Source organism: Cygnus olor, chromosome 7, assembly GCF_009769625.2.
Source record: "Cygnus olor isolate bCygOlo1 chromosome 7, bCygOlo1.pri.v2, whole genome shotgun sequence".
NCBI classification, from domain to species: domain Eukaryota; kingdom Metazoa; phylum Chordata; class Aves; order Anseriformes; family Anatidae; genus Cygnus; species Cygnus olor.
The window spans coordinates 27,261,160-27,276,511 of record NC_049175.1 but is presented as its reverse complement, the minus strand read 5'-3'; the positions used below and the strand labels follow the sequence as shown (position 1 = coordinate 27,276,511).

General features: G+C 48.5%; 1 protein-coding gene across 15 annotated transcripts in view; it reads right to left on the bottom strand.

The window, feature by feature from the left end:
• Window positions 1–12,448: 12,448 nt before the first annotated feature.
• The window catches only part of ADD3 (adducin 3), a 99,481-nt gene continuing 96,577 nt past the window's right edge, over window positions 12,449–15,352 (bottom strand). For all 15 annotated transcript variants that reach the window (XM_040563284.1, XM_040563270.1, XM_040563274.1 and 12 more), the window contains one exon: window positions 12,449–14,856. In XM_040563284.1, coding sequence (XP_040419218.1) covers window positions 14,555–14,856 — 302 coding nt within the window. In that variant the 3' untranslated portion in view covers window positions 12,449–14,554. The remainder of the gene's footprint in view (window positions 14,857–15,352) is intronic.

The following is a 15,352-nucleotide window of genomic DNA, read 5'->3' as shown; positions in this document are numbered from 1 at the left end:
GCGGCGGCGGCGGCGGCGGCGGCGCTGCGTGTGCGGCCGTGGGGCCCTGTGCGGCGGGGCCCGGCGCCGCCGCGGTCCTAGCGCTGCCGCTGTGGCGCTGCTTCGGGCCCCGGGGCCGCCGTCGCCGGCCCGCCCCTTCCCCGCTCCCCGACGGGGCGGCCCGGCCCGGCCCCGCCTGCGGGGAGCTGCGGCGGCGGGGCTGGACGGTGTGCTGCCGCCCCGCGTCGCCCCGCGTGGCCTCACGTCGCCCCACACGTGTTCCCGCTGCTGCGTCCCCCCTCAGGGATGCCTGGCGCTGTCACGCCAAGCTCTTGGGGCCACCCAGGGTCCCCGAGCACAGCCCCGGCTTCACCCCTCGAGGGGTGTTGACACCAAGTCGGCCGAGGTTTTTGAGCGGTGTCCCCGCCAGTTTTGAGGGGACCCCCGGCCGCAAGGTGCCCCCCGACATCAGGGGACCCCCGGCTGCGAGCGTGGCCCTGGTGCCCCCCCCACATCACGTCCAGCCCTGTCAGGGAGCGATAATTGGCACCTGCGGTGTCACGGGGACCTGAGTCACCGGGAGCGGGCTAACCCCACAGAGCAGTGGATGAAGTGAAGTCCCTCAGGCTCCCCAGTGCTTTGGGGAAGCACGGCGGCAGCATTTCAGCCGTCACACGTGCCTCGTGGGGCATGTGCCAGGGCCAGGCTGGGCTGTGTGACCACATGCCGGCAGCACCATGTGCCCACCTCAGTCCTGCCTGGCCGCTTGAGGCGATGGCACCTTGTCTGAGCAGGGATTTCAGTGACACAATTCATCCTGTCACCGCAGCTGGCCGAGTGCCCCCAGCGCCGCCCAAAACGGGATGGCTGGGTGTTGGCGATGCCAGCACCGAGAGCCAGCCACGTTTTGGGGTGCCTGGAGACGAGGGGAGGCGCGGGGCAGAGCCGGCTGTGCCAGGAGCGCAGCGGGACGGGACACGCTGCTCGGCACCGCGGCAGCACGTCCGCGAGGCAGAGCAGGATTTCTGCTGGAAGACGAGGGGCCGAGCCGGGCAGGGCGGGCATGGGAGCCAGGGCTGTGCTGGCGATACAGCCAGGCAGGCCAAGGGCTCCAGATGTACTTTGTTTTATTCACTCCGCTATGTAGCTGAGGTAAGACACGGTTTCAGGTCACATGCCTGGTGTCTGCATCCTCAGTTACCTTCTGCATTTCTTGGTCCTCCGTGTACACCGTACACAGCCCTTCTGCTAGGATCTCGTAATGCCCTGTTCGAATCAGGGCTGTGCAGCGTCCTGCTTTTTCCCATGTGACAACGCCAGGTTTGAAGCCAGCACAATCACCATTTTGAGATGCTTCCCTATTAGCTTAGTTCCAAAACTATTATTATTATTATTAAGTTACTTCCACAGAGAAAAGCAATCGGAATTATAACTCTCTCAGAACGGCTTTGTGCTGGAATTGTTCAAGCAGCTCTTGTGCATGTGGCCAGGCCGCGGGGTGCCCCGGGTGCCCCCAAGAAATGGGGTGGGTCTGTGCAGCTCTGAGCCCCAGTGACAGCCCCAGTGCTCTGCCCGGGGGCACTGCCCCAGCCCCTCAGTGCTCTATTTCTTCTAAATTTCTTTGGGCATTCGTTCTCAGCCATCAACAGCAGCAGGATGCCGAATTGGCCTGGCTGTCCTTGTGCTCTGCTACCCACACCTGTAGCAGCCCCAAACCACAGCTCCCACGTGGATACAGGTCTGTGCAGATGATGGGTCCTTGGTGGGACTTGGACACCCGTCACGGGGACAGTCCTCGTACCGAGCTGTCTGTATGGACATGGCCCGTACCTGCCTGTCCTGCCTGCTGCTGCGATGTTCCCTGGGGAGCGGGGTAGGGAGGTAGCTGCACTGCCACGGGGAGGGCCTGAGGAGAGGCTGGGATGCTGGGTTTCCAAGGGAATGGACCCAGGAGAAATGGGGTTTCCATGGGATATGGCCTGGTTTACATGCAGGGGCATTTCCATGGACATTTCCCCTGCCAGCATTGCCCCCCTGGGCATGCCACATCCCAGCAAGGCCCATCTCTCTGCTCCCACTGTGCACGGGAAGGACGGGACACAAACAGAGCAGTGAGGGAGAAGGTTTTGCAATATCGCCGGCTCCACACACCCAGCGACCGCAGCCCGGCACCCCATGCACGTTAGTCGAAATGCAGCCAGCTGCGCCGGGCTCTCTTCATTTGCCTTCTTGTTTACGTCGTTTAACCTTTGAGCTCCCCCCGAGGTTTTAGTGTCAGCCTTCTCTCCGCAGGGCAGTGGCGGAGCTGCTTTGCCGGGCAGAAGCAGAGGGGCTGGCTGCACACCTATGGATCTGCTCAGGGGAGCCGGGGCGAGCTGGGACGAGGTGCTGGCACAGCCCGGCTGCCCACGCCATCGGCAAACCCTCGCCCCCTTCCTCCTGCCCCTGTGGTGGCTGTGACTGCAAAACGAGGCTGCAGCATGTGAGGGCTCCTTGCCCGAGCCCTCCCCAGGTGGAGGAGGCTGTAAATCACCCCTCGGACAGACTGTGTGGGATGTGGAGGCAGTGAAAGGGTTGGGGGCCAGAACAGCTCTGGGTTTTGGTCTGCAAAGTCTCCTGGACGCACCTGCTCTCTCTCCTTTATGGCTAACGCCATCGTAATCCTTTTACAAAATTTCACCTGCAGTCTGCTGCTGCCCTTTTGGAAGGACGAACCTGTTTTCCAAGTGATAATTGCACTGCCCATCTGTCAAGGGCAGACATTTCTCACTGCTCGATAGCGGTACCAAGATAGTGGGAAAGAAAAAAAAAAAAAAAAAAAAAAGGCTTGGAGGGCTAGCGCATTTCTTTTTTTTTTTATTTTATTTTTTTTTTTATGGTGGTGGTGGTGCCACAGTGTGTGTGGCACGGACTAGAGCTGGACTGGAGCAGCTGGAGGCAAAGCAGGTTTCTGATGGATCTGGAGTGACTGCTAAAGGCTCGGTCTCACAGCTGGACCCGGGGACTCCCCACACCACCGCCTTCACCAGGGCAGGGCAGCAGGAAGCCTCGATCAGTGCTAAGAACCACGGCTGTGAGGAACGACATTTTGTCTTTTAGCATTTCTTTTCCCACTCCGATACCAGTCTTTTCACTTCCAAATACCTCGGCATCCATTTTTTTTCATTTGCAACCTGTTTTGCAAAATAATCTGCCCTTGCACGTGAAGGGTTATTGGCATCACTGCTTGCGGTCACCCAAGTGGCCCCAGCCCAAAAGTGAGCGCAGGTGGAGGGTGGCTCCTCACCTGGGTGCCCAGGTGTGATTTCACCAGGGTACAGAAACCAGCCAGCACGGAGCGATGCTCAGAGATGGGTGAAATCCTGGATTTCATTTTTTTCCTGCTTTCCTATAAATCCTATAAATCTTAAAGCTGCTCCAGAGCCAGTGCAGTGGTCCACCGAAGTACCAGCACTTCTCAGGATGCTTGGGACTCATCCAGCTCTTAGGCGCTCCCCAGCACTCCTTCTTTCCCCTTCACACTCCTTCCTTGGACGGTTTATTTATGGGGAAGAAACCAGCATTACTGATCAAATATTTCCTTGTTCACAGAGAAAGGGGGAAAGGCTCGAGGCAAGAAGAGGATTCAGGAGATGTTTAAAGACAAAGGATTTCTCCGTCTTCCAGTCAGACTATTTTTCCCCTCTTTTTCAAGGCACAAATCAGACACCAATCTTCATTTGGAAGGTTAAAGCAGCAGGGGAGGAATCTTGCTGTTTTCATTTCCTGCTTGCTACCTGTTTGATTTGTCTTGGGTTTTTAGGGAAGACCTTTCCTGACCGATCCAGGAAGTTTTGTAGGCAGCACTTCAGCGAAGTGTGAGTACATCTGCTCCTGAGCAGGCCAGTCGGTGCTGAGGGGCAGTGTCACCAGCACCGGCTGCAGGCTGTCCCGTCAGGCCCTTGCCTGCCGCGTGCCCTTGCTGCCTGCTTGCCCTGGTGCCCAGCAGGCGTGAGATGGGAACGGGATGTGACTTAGGGGCACCGCCAGAGGCTGGGGCACAGGTGGCCAGGGCTGAAGGGAGGGGATGCATGGGAGCAGCTCCACCCGATGGAGTCCTTTGTCACGAAGCCATTGTAACACCGGCGTTTCACTCCCCCAGCTGCTCCCCAAACTCAAACAAGTTTGCTCTCCCTCCCCGGTCCGCCAGCTTTCCTCCCTTGCCACCACGCTGACCTCAAGCCATTGTCGGAGCAAGCTCCTTTTCAAGACGTGACAGGTAATTCATTCTCCATCATGACTCATTCCCAGGCTTTCTGGAGAATGGAGAAAAATCACCCCCGTCTTCCTGACGTGACAGCGGGCGGCTCGCAGGCGGCAAAGTAACGCAAACGGGTGTCCCTGCAGTGCGGTGTGCTGGGCAGATCTTCTCCGCCAGTTTTGTCCTTGAGTGGCTCTAAAGCATCTCCGTGATCTCCTCTGAAAGCTGCCTCAAACTCTGCCTCAAGTTCTTGCCTCCTGCCCCTTACACAGGTGGGAGCTGTGATCTCTCGCTATTTTCACCCAGCATACTAAGTGCCCTCCACACTCCTGTTTTTTTTTCTGGCATCTGTGTTGGCCCATACGTTTTCTCACTTGGGCTGTAAGCCAGCGCAAGATCTCCTTGTCTCTTGCTAGCTCCTTGCTGCTCAGCGCGCTTGGTCTTTCCTAGCAGTTGATGCATCGTACTGAAATGAAAAGAGTAAGTATTTTTTTCTTTCCCACACTTAAGGGAAAAACATGGCCTAAAATTGTGAGGTACCAGCAGAAAACAACATTTTTTGGGGGTGGATTTGCTGCCAGATGCTGCCGGCAGGTCTGGGTGGCTCTGCGGGGAGCAGCCTGGCTCTGGCACCCAGCTTTTGGGGACACAGGCAGCGTGGTGGCGGGGTCCCCTGGGACATGAGCATGGAGCGGTGGGCAGGGACTGCCCCAGGGGATTCAGCAGCAGCTTAGGGATGCAGTTCTGCTCCTCTTCGGTTGCTTGGCGTCGTGACGTTCACATACAAATAGCCTGGCCCCGCTGCTCCTCAGAGAGCTTAGTGTCGTACAGGGAGGGTGGAAGTGGAGGGGATCTGCTGGTCACCCAGCCCAATTCCTGCTGTTCTGGGCAGCCACACCGTGTAACCCCCTTCCCAAATTTCCCAGGCTCCCAACGGTCACAGCCAGCTGATACCCGGTTGTTCCTGTGCCAGCGCTCCTGCAGTTTAAACTCTTTTCTTCCTCTTCGGTATTTCCCTGCTGCTTGCCCTTCTCCTTCCTCTTCCCACCTTCCGTACCAGAGGACAGGCACCGCACCTTCCTCACGGCTAAACGTTGCACCCACACTGTGGAAGTGAAAAATGGCTTGTTGCAAAGAAAAAAAACAACAGTGAGACTGATTCATTAAACCTTAACCCTTTTCGCATCCTCTCCATGCTCTCCTGGGCAGGTGGGCACAGCCGAGCCTGGGGCCAAGGCTGGCGTGGAAAGGTTCCTATTTTGCCCGTGTTTCCCAGCTGCCATGCAGATTACAGCTGTTTCTCCCCGGTCACGTTGGCTGCAATACTCGTTTGGTTGGTATTTAATTGCCTCTCCCTAACGACACACTGCACAGGGTGTAATTTGCCATTGCTGGTCAAACAATACAGATAAACGCAGCTTGCACGAAAAGGCAGCGGAGCAGGGAAACTTTGCTATCTGGTTCTGGTCTCCTTTACAGCCGGTGGCTCCAGACATGGGCGGGACGTGAAGAGATGTCTCGGCCTTTGGGACGCAGAAGGAAAATACCAAATAAAAGGTGATGCCCACATACACGACCAGCTTCCCTGCTGGGGTGAACCCAGAAATGCCCCCAAAGACACCTGGGCTGTACTGATGTGTGCCAGCTCAGGGCCATGGTTTTTTATAGTTCAGCTATTCCCTTCTCTTGGGCTTGAGAGATGTCTATTTTAACTTTTGTTTTCCTGATTTTGAGGTGTAAAGAACTAAAAGATATTTTAAGATTTTTTTTTCTTTCCTATTTTTTAACCTTAGGGGTGTGGGTACACGTACAGGAAATGGTAACTTGGTTTTTGCTTGGGAACCACCCCACAGGAGACGAAAAGCCCAGAGGGTCTTTGACGCGGGAGCCAGGAGGGCTGCCCCAATGCCCACGTGAACTCGCAGTGTTTCTCAGAACCTGGGCTTTGGCAGAAACAGACAAAAAAGGAACAAAAATGGGAAAGTTTCAACCCCCAGCCTCAACTTCTGGTCTCGGTTCCATTGTACCGTGATGCTCTGAGGCCTCTAGCACGGTCGTGGGGCATTCCTGTGCCAGGAGCTGGACCTGCCCTTCCTCTTGCAGCTGTGCTGAGGCCAGGCAGAGATCTGCCCAGCTGCTGTGAGGCCAGGGGGCCAGAGAGGTAGCTATTAGCCTGCCCTTGCAATGCCAGTGCTGAAGAAGCAAACCATGAACTTCCTTGTCCTGGCTCAGGGCAAGGCTGTGCATAATGCAGCTGTGTATTGTAAAAAAATACAGAAATGGGCGATACCCAGTATCAATACAAAGACAGTTACACAGATAGTTGGGTGGATTTTAATGCTCCTTAAATATTTATACAAATGAAGCTACTGGTCAGCATCACTTCTAAAGGACTGCAAACACCCAGAACATAGTGAACTTTAAAACTCTCGGAGAAGCAGTATCACCACTAAAATTATTGGGGAATCAATAGTCTCCCACCCCTGGACCACTCAGCATCCTCATCTCATTGCTACAAGGCCACACGAGATGAAATCGTCTGCTTCATTGCCACATTGCACACCACCATAGGCACGTACAGCACAGCAAACCACACGATAATAAGGTCCTGCTCTGGCAGTGGCTTGCTGGCAGGGTTTGGGCACACACAGAACAGTGCTGGCTTGGCTTTGGGCGCACGATCAGCACGACGGGGGTACCCAGCAGAGCTGCTGCCTCAGCTGGTCTGTGCCTCGTGCAGCGTGCACAGAGCGAGCCCCAAGCACAGAGCCTACACAGAGCCTACGTGAGCAGCAGCTCCCAGGACAATGTTATATACACGTGTAAACATTAAATACATGTGACCAGGGAAATCATCTACTTGCTTTATTTATTTATTTTTTTAATTTTTTTTTTTTTTTTTTTTTTACACACAACACACGCACAAACATTATTTTCCTCAGGAGAGATGGCTGAGGGAGATAGCAGTCCTGGAAAATTGAAATGGAAATGCAAAGTTGTTTTTGCTGAGAACTGTAGGAGCTTCCACGCACGCATAGATATATTTGCATGCATGTGTATCCACCCCCACCCTCACAAACACACCCTCCCGTTTTTACTCCCCACACTAGGTGTTCCCTGTGACAACTGCAGCTGAATGAATTTGTGCAGCACTCGGGGTTAACGAGACCAGCACGGCAGCTCATACAGACTGAAAACACAGCAAGAGAGCAGTGGGGAGGAAGGAGGTGTCAGGAGCCTGAAGGTTCCTGTGCCTTCCTTCTCCTGTTGGGGACGAGCCCCACTTAATTTAAGTTTTCCAGACGTTACGCCATGTGCGTGCCTTGGTCACTGGGGAGCTGCGGCAGGCAGGGCAGCTGCTGTGGCCTGTAGCGGCGTTGGGAATGAGATGCAGGGCATTAAAGGTGCTCAACATCACAAGTTTGTATTAACACAGTGTCATTTTGTGGTCTTAACGCTGCACGTAGCCACCTCGCTTATCTACTACTGTGTGAGGCTCTGTCCCCACAGCTGCCTCCTCACCGCCCTCCCAGCCCTGGGCCCAGGCCGCTGGGGAGGCCACCGTCAGTTCAGGGCAGCTTCAGCACCGTCCATCCAGACGGCAAGGCAGCACAGCGCCCTGATCGCCTTCAGAGATTCCAGTTCAATTATTTTGTGCAATACAGATTTCTCCAATTAATGTTTTTTCCTCCACAGTCAGTAAAACAGCAACAGCGAAGGCCTCAGTTAGATCTCAGTGAGATTAGGGGCGGGGTTTAGGGGGCTGCTCTGCTCCCCGGCCTATGCACCCAGAACCATGCAAGGCAAATAATTTAATGCCTCTGCATATATTAATTATATGCAGGTATAATTAGCATGCGTATACACACACAAACACATACAACATATGTAATTACAGGCATTGGTGTTAGAGGTGTCTGGCCTGACAGGAACAGTCAGTGCTGAACTCCAAAACACTCCGGTGCTGCCTGCTAGAGAGGCGAGCGTGTTCGAAGGCGCTGGAACAAGCTGGTGGCTGGTATTTGGGGAGGGGGTTACTTCCCAAACAGCCAACTTCTCCCTCTTGTCCACCCACCTGAAGAGGAATTGGCGCTGGGGGTGGCCAAGATGAAAGGGCGAAGCACACAGGCTGCTAACTTCAGGTGCTGCGGCGCATTCACCCCATCCTCTGGAGATTACTTTTGGCATGCAGAGAAGATGCAATTTGGGAAACTTCTACTCAGGCCTCGGTCCTTGGAGCCTCTCTGAGGTATGAGGGTGGGATGCAGGGGCTGTCCTGGGGCCCCTTGGCAGGGAGCCTGGTCCTGCAGAGCCCTGAGGTGCCCTGGAAAGCCCTCATGACAGTAACAGCTCCCCTGGCAGCCGACTGCACAGCGGAGCTATGGCCTGGTTTCTGCAGATTCATGTCTTTGGATAAGATTTCAGTAAGTTTACATGAGTTCAGCGAAACTTTGAAGCTTGCAGAGCCTCTGTTGCTCAGCTGTAATGAAGACAGAGGGAAAGAGGTGAGTCCCCACCAGCCGCCCTGTCACACACCGCACGGCCGCTGGCAGGGGGCCAGGAGCGTCCCCAGGCATCGCAGGCTGCTCCTTCCCCTTGCAGCCCAGTAGTGGGGGCTCAGCCCTACACAAGGCAACCTCAAGAAAGGATTACGTGGCTTCTGATGCCTCACACTGGGCGGCCGAACCGGCGGCTTGCTCTTCCACAGCTCTCCCTGGCATCTGCAAGCATGCCCAGCCTCTGGAGAAAAATCTAGCTGTTAAGCACCTAATTTTAGACAATGTTTGGACCTCCGTGAGGAGATGGCTCAGCAGCGTGCCTGATGAGGAGGTTGGAGAGTCTCAGTGATTCAGGAATCCCATACATCTGCATGATACGGATGCACTAATATCACACCTAAGCATAAGAGCGTAGAGGGAAAAGAGTCTGCATCTGTCACATATGGGCTTGAGACTTTGGTTTTCTCTCCCTGAGTTTGATCCAGTGCAAACGTGGACAGGGGACAGGAAGGAGAAACTGGAGAAGTCAGGCAAGACAGTCTGGAAAGGAAGTTCTGCTGAACACATGTGGAAAACACTTGTAGCCACTATTTCTGCTTTGTGTGACTTCTTTTACAAGCAGATCCCAAGTATGAAACATCTGACAACACCTTAGACTTTTTTTTTTTTAAAGCCAAACTTGCTTTTCTTCTCTCACTGAGACAACTTCGAGTGTCTCCCTCTTTGACCACTGTCTGTTATCTACTCATACCCTGTCTGTTTTTCCCTGCACAACAGTTAACATCAGCATTAACAGCTAAGTCATTGCCTTCTCAAGTTTGGCTAACATGGAAGCACAACTGTAACAAATCAGCACAAAGGTCCAACTTACCCAGTATCCTGCTTCTCACAAAGATGCAAGGGAGATGCTTAGAGAATAGCCTAAAAACAGGGCAAGCACACAGTGATGCTTCCCGACACCTTGCCATCAGCCTCTGAGTATTTACATCTCAGAGACTAAGATGCACAGAAAGTACAAAAACCTAAGCTGTGACTTTGGCAGGTTTTATTTGCCAAAGAGCAAGGAGACACAAATGGGTTAAGTCAGTGGCAAAGCATGCCTTTCTGTTTTGAAGAGCCATGAGAATTTAGTGCAACCCTCAAAACTGTTGCAGCTGAACTTCAAAAGCAGCACATTTTTCTAATACTTTAAAATATCTTCCTTCACTGTAGCCCTTCCTAGATACACAGCTGCCATGATGCAATTTGCCTTACAAATCCCCTGACGCTTTCCACGGAGCTCTTCTACCCCAGCCATCCAGAAACACTGAGAGCCCCCTGGCCTGTGGGTGAGGTTGCAAGAGAGAAGACATTTGATGTCAGGATATTCTTTAGAACAGTGCAGTAAGCTTCCAAGTGCAAAAATGTATTACGTTCTTTGTTGGTCGCTGAAGCACTGAGCTAAGTGGATGTCTTGCCTCCCAGATAAACCCCCTTCCATTTCTGGATTTTGAAATGAATCAATAAAGAAAATGAGTCCAGCATCCAGATGTCTGCTTTCATCTCGCTGCGCTGGAACTGGAAAAATGCCCACCAAATCTCCAACAAAATACTTTCTTTGAAAGCTCTTTTGTTAACGGCTTTCCAACTGGAGGGAATGAAATGTAGCAAACGTGAAAATCTGATGCCACCTAACGGCCACTTGAACGTTCAGCTTTCGGAGGTTGTGTTTGACTTTGGGACTCGACCAAAATTTCAGAGTGCGAACCCTTGAATACACATTGCTCCTGCAGACGCAGAAAGACAAAAGGAGTGATTAATTGCAAAGGGACTTCGAGAACTCACTCAAGGAAATGTTTTCTCTCCCTATCCTCAGCATAATGGCCCCGTAGAGCCCCCATCACTGTAGTGTGTTTAGAGGATGAAATATCTACATGTGTAGATCTACCAGGGCTAGGCTGCACGGAGGGGAAACACAAGCTGTGGCCACATTTGCCCTCCAGTTCTCACCACTGACTGAAGCTTTCCATGCTGAACACTGGTCCAAGTGAAAACTGCCTGGCTGTGTTTGCAGGCACTGTCTGCACACAAAATTTAAAGCTAATGTAATCAAACACTTCCACAGAACAAACCTGTAGGAAAATACAAGTTGCCAGAACGTCAGGTGGAGAAATCTTTCCTTTTAGAAACTTCCACTGCTGCTGGCTTTGCAACAGAGAGTGGAAATCCTGGCAAAGGACTGAGCAACCTTTACATTAGCGATGTGCTTTTTACTATTCCCTTAAAAGCCTGTGCAAAATTTGGCTGATCTGCAGAAGCAGGAGCTTACACAGGCTCTGTGAGAGCCCCGCCAGGAGCGTGCATCCAGCCTTCCAGCACCGTGCACACGCAACGCCTCCGGCCCGGCTGTCGGCTCTCTGAATGCCCTCATGTGATTGCCACGTGGCTTTTAATTACTGCTTTCCAATGAGTAATTTCCAATTTATGCTATGTGCTCAACACTGCACGATCACTCAACTAGAAAGGCAGGAAAATACTGGTCAAAATGGGCTGGTAGCAGCCTTAGCCATGACTTATCCTGTCTTCTTGCAGCATCTAAAGCCTGATCTAAAGTAAATAACATCTTACAACTTTTGCAGCAAATCAGACAAAATCTGTTTTGCCATGTAACACAGCTCCAGAACAGGTGAGTCTGTAAAAAGTCCACAAGCAATCACCTGACAACAATACAGGTCGTCTTATCAAAAAAAGAAGGGTACAAAGATGCACAACTTACAATTCCTTTGTTTTCCTTCACAAGGTTCTTAGATGTTGGCTTGCATGGAATTCCTCACAGCATACGTTTCTTCTCCATAGTGCTCTGACTTCCTTGGGTGAAGCATTCTAACAGCAATTATTATTTCCTATTATTTTCCTATTATTCTATAAGCAGGCTGCAGGCACTTCTAGAGACAAACGATAGTATGAAATTACTTGAATCTTGGATTAGATTTATTTAAAATGCTGAACCAAAATTATCCTCCCACACAGGAAGACCAGGTTCATGAAACTGTCACCGGACTTGGAGGACTAGATTTTGACTTTCTTGTAAACAAACAAAAGGTTGATTTGTGGAAGGACAACGGAAACTAACATTTCTCAAAAAGTCCTCAAAGACATATCACAAAGTTGATAGAGAGATAAAAACGTAACGCTTCAACTTCTGCTGCCTCAAACACTGAAGTACATATACCATATGCTGGCAGGGCAAGATACAGATGTCTTCAAACAGCTTTGAATGAAAACATTTCCCACAAAATACTTTTGTTTTCATCACGAAAATGAAAGAAGCGGTAATTTCCAGAAGCTATTTCCCTGCTCTGTACTTACATAGCACTTACACCAGCCGAGCTCCACGTAGAGGCTGTCGTGCTTAACCCCATGGTGCAGAGCAAAGAGAGACAGATGAAGCAGAAGCCGGCAGCACCAGCACAACCGGGGTTCAAAATCCCTGCCTGATGATGCTGTGTCTTTTTTTTATTTTTATTTTTTATGATGGGCCCGTCCTTTTTCATCTCCAGGAGCTAAGACAAGGAAAACAACTGTTCTCCAGTAAGATCAGACTACTTTCTTGCATACCTTTCAGAATAAGCCCAGGAAAACCCATCTTCGGAATAAATTCTGCAGAAGTAATGTTCATAATCAAGTCAGCTTTTTACAAGCAAGAGATGCAAAAGCCCTGTATAAATAAAAGGCTGCCATACAAAATGCATCTATTTAAAATACTGTTTATTTGTGATTTAACATTAATTAGCATTACATCTATGAGCAATTTCAGATAACATTTATATATTTTCCACAGGACACAAGAGTTGGCTGGCTCATTCTTTATGCCAAAGCAAGTAAATAGAGGCATTAGCAAAAGGTGCAAATAGTTCACGGTTGCATTTTAAAAAATATTTATGCACATTGCATTCATTTAGATATATTTTTAAAAAAGTTATGAAAAGCGTAGTTCACAGGTTACTGTTTCTACATATGTTGTAATACAACACAAATAATGTAGAACAACAACAAAAAAAAAACCAAAGTAAGCAACTGAAAGTTTCCACTATGATTAAAAACACGGATTCCAGTATTTAGTGATAGCTAGAAAATTGTTTCCAGGATCCATTCCAACATTGCATTATCACACTTACACGGTCAAAGCTAACCAGCCCCCGAACATGCTATAATCAACATTTTTGCATGCCAAACCACTCTCCAGCCATATTTAACAATTATATACTGTATAGTATTTCAACTGGCAATTTGGGAATCACATGGATCTTTCAAATGTATGTCCTACTGTGATGACTGATTTACAGACAGTTTGACACAGTGAAGAAAACTATGTTAATTTCTATGCTTAGTTTGTATTTACAATACAGTAAAAGTAATAAGATGACAATATCAGTAAAAATGAGTAAGTGGCAGTACTACCCTTACCCATGGCACTAGGCTCTGATTTGCTCTGGGTTCATCCAAAGGACAACACAGACTCACGAGACCCTTTTACAATTCAAATGAAAGTAAGGAACAACAACAACAAAAAAGCGTTACACTCCACATGAATCCATACAAATTATTTAAAACTTCTAATATGGAAATGTCACTTTGCTGATTTAATAAAAATATCCCACAATCCATATCATATATTTAAAAAAAATAATCACCAAACTTTTACTTTCTTTGTCTCCTCCTATTTTCTTACTATTTCACTTTCCCTTTTAACAGTTTTGTTTCCTTCATTTGGTTATGTTAAGAGATTATTTTTCTTCATTCATTAGCAATACCATGAGGAAAAAAACCCAACACTAAGTTTTAAACATGAATCCAGTTCGATAATTTTGTATGTTTTTCTTTCTGATTTCTAACTCCCTGGATTCCTGAATTATACTTAAGTATATTCTAAACCAAGCATTCTTAAATACACTCTACTATTAAATGCTTGGTTCACATGCCTATAATACTTTTATACTGAATGGTATAGAAACATTTGAACATATAAAATCTTTTTTGTTTTGCCACTTAAACTAAATTATCAATGTTAAGCGTATAAACCCCCCCCCTCCTTGAAAAATAAGGGTTCCCCCCCAACTGATAGAATAAAAAAGAAGTCTTCAAAAATTATAATTCACTAAAATGAAGTATTTGGCAAAGAAGTTATTGATGAATGGAATTCTTAGACATTTTGTATAATTCCAAATAAACTTTCTCTTACACAGTTCTTCCCCTAATATTATGTGCCAGTGTATAATATTTCTACATGATCTAATCTTAAAAAAAGATTTAAAGGTGTGCTGTTAATATGCACCCACTCAAACAGGGGTACAGAAACATAAAATATATGGTCATAAAATCACAATACAAAAATGCATGACCTGGTTACCAATTGAGAAAGCAGGTGTTTTTTTCTTTAAAAAACCCTCATGCGATCACTCTAAGTAACTTTATTAAAGACTTTACTGTACTGAAAATTGTAAGGTCTGCAAAATACTCCAAGCAGAATTTGCTGCTGCATACTGCGATGGTATTTGATCTTGCTATGATGGTATTTGAGCACCTGACAGTGTAGTTCTACACAAAACTAATGAATGTTTCAAACCCTCGTAGCAATTTTGGACTCAGTTATGTGAGAGATGAATTCATTTTAATTAACATGAAAGTCTTTTTTTTTTGGTGGTGGTGTTTTTTCGTTTTGTTTAAAGCAAAACCTCTTCCAGTTCCTTTTTGTTTAGGTTAAAAAGTCCAGTTACTGCACACCCCTAACACTACTCTGTTAATGGTCAACTTAAACGTTTAAAATGTGCAACATCTCCTCACAACAGAACTGCATTTATGCTTCTACTTTCTCCTTCTTTTTATTCTTTTTCAGGAAAGACGGGGTCCGGAATTTCTTCTTCTTCTTTGACGGGGATTTGGAAGGTGACCCTTCAGGGGACAGGGCCTCTTCTATCTTTTCAGAGCTTTTAATGGTAATCTCTACGCTCTCCACAGTACTACTAGTGGTTAACTGACTGACCCTCTTGGTGAGGTCTTCTTCCACATCATGTGCATCTTCCTTGCCGTTCACCACCACAACGGGTAGCTCCACAGATATTAGGTTGGCATTTTGGGTATAGAAATCTTCATGATTTTCTAAGAGAATGGAAAAATTCGCAATTATTTAGGTGCATTATCATGAAAACAAAACAAACAAACAAAAAAACACAACCCCAAAGCTGAAACAAAGATGGGAGTCTGGATTGTGATCCAAAGTATGAAACCTAAAGTGCTTAGATGGGGACTTTTCTCCTTTATCCACATGCCTACTTGTTGTAAACAGACAAATACTTTGAAAACATAATTAAAGGCTATTGGGCTGAAAATGCTAACCTCATCTCTGCCAGGTACATATACATCTCAAGCTGCCTACATTGTATTACACATACAGTATACACATATATACTCTCACACACTCAGAATTGCACTTTACTCCAGAGACTGCTTTCCAAAACTTCAGCAGTTCCATACAGAAATCTTTGGAGCACTTCTGTTCTCAAATTCTTTCTTAGAGCTTTCTGAAAAACCCTTAGGTCAAAAATCTAATCTTAACGCTTTTAGTAAAACCAAAATATACCATCTATTTCCCCCA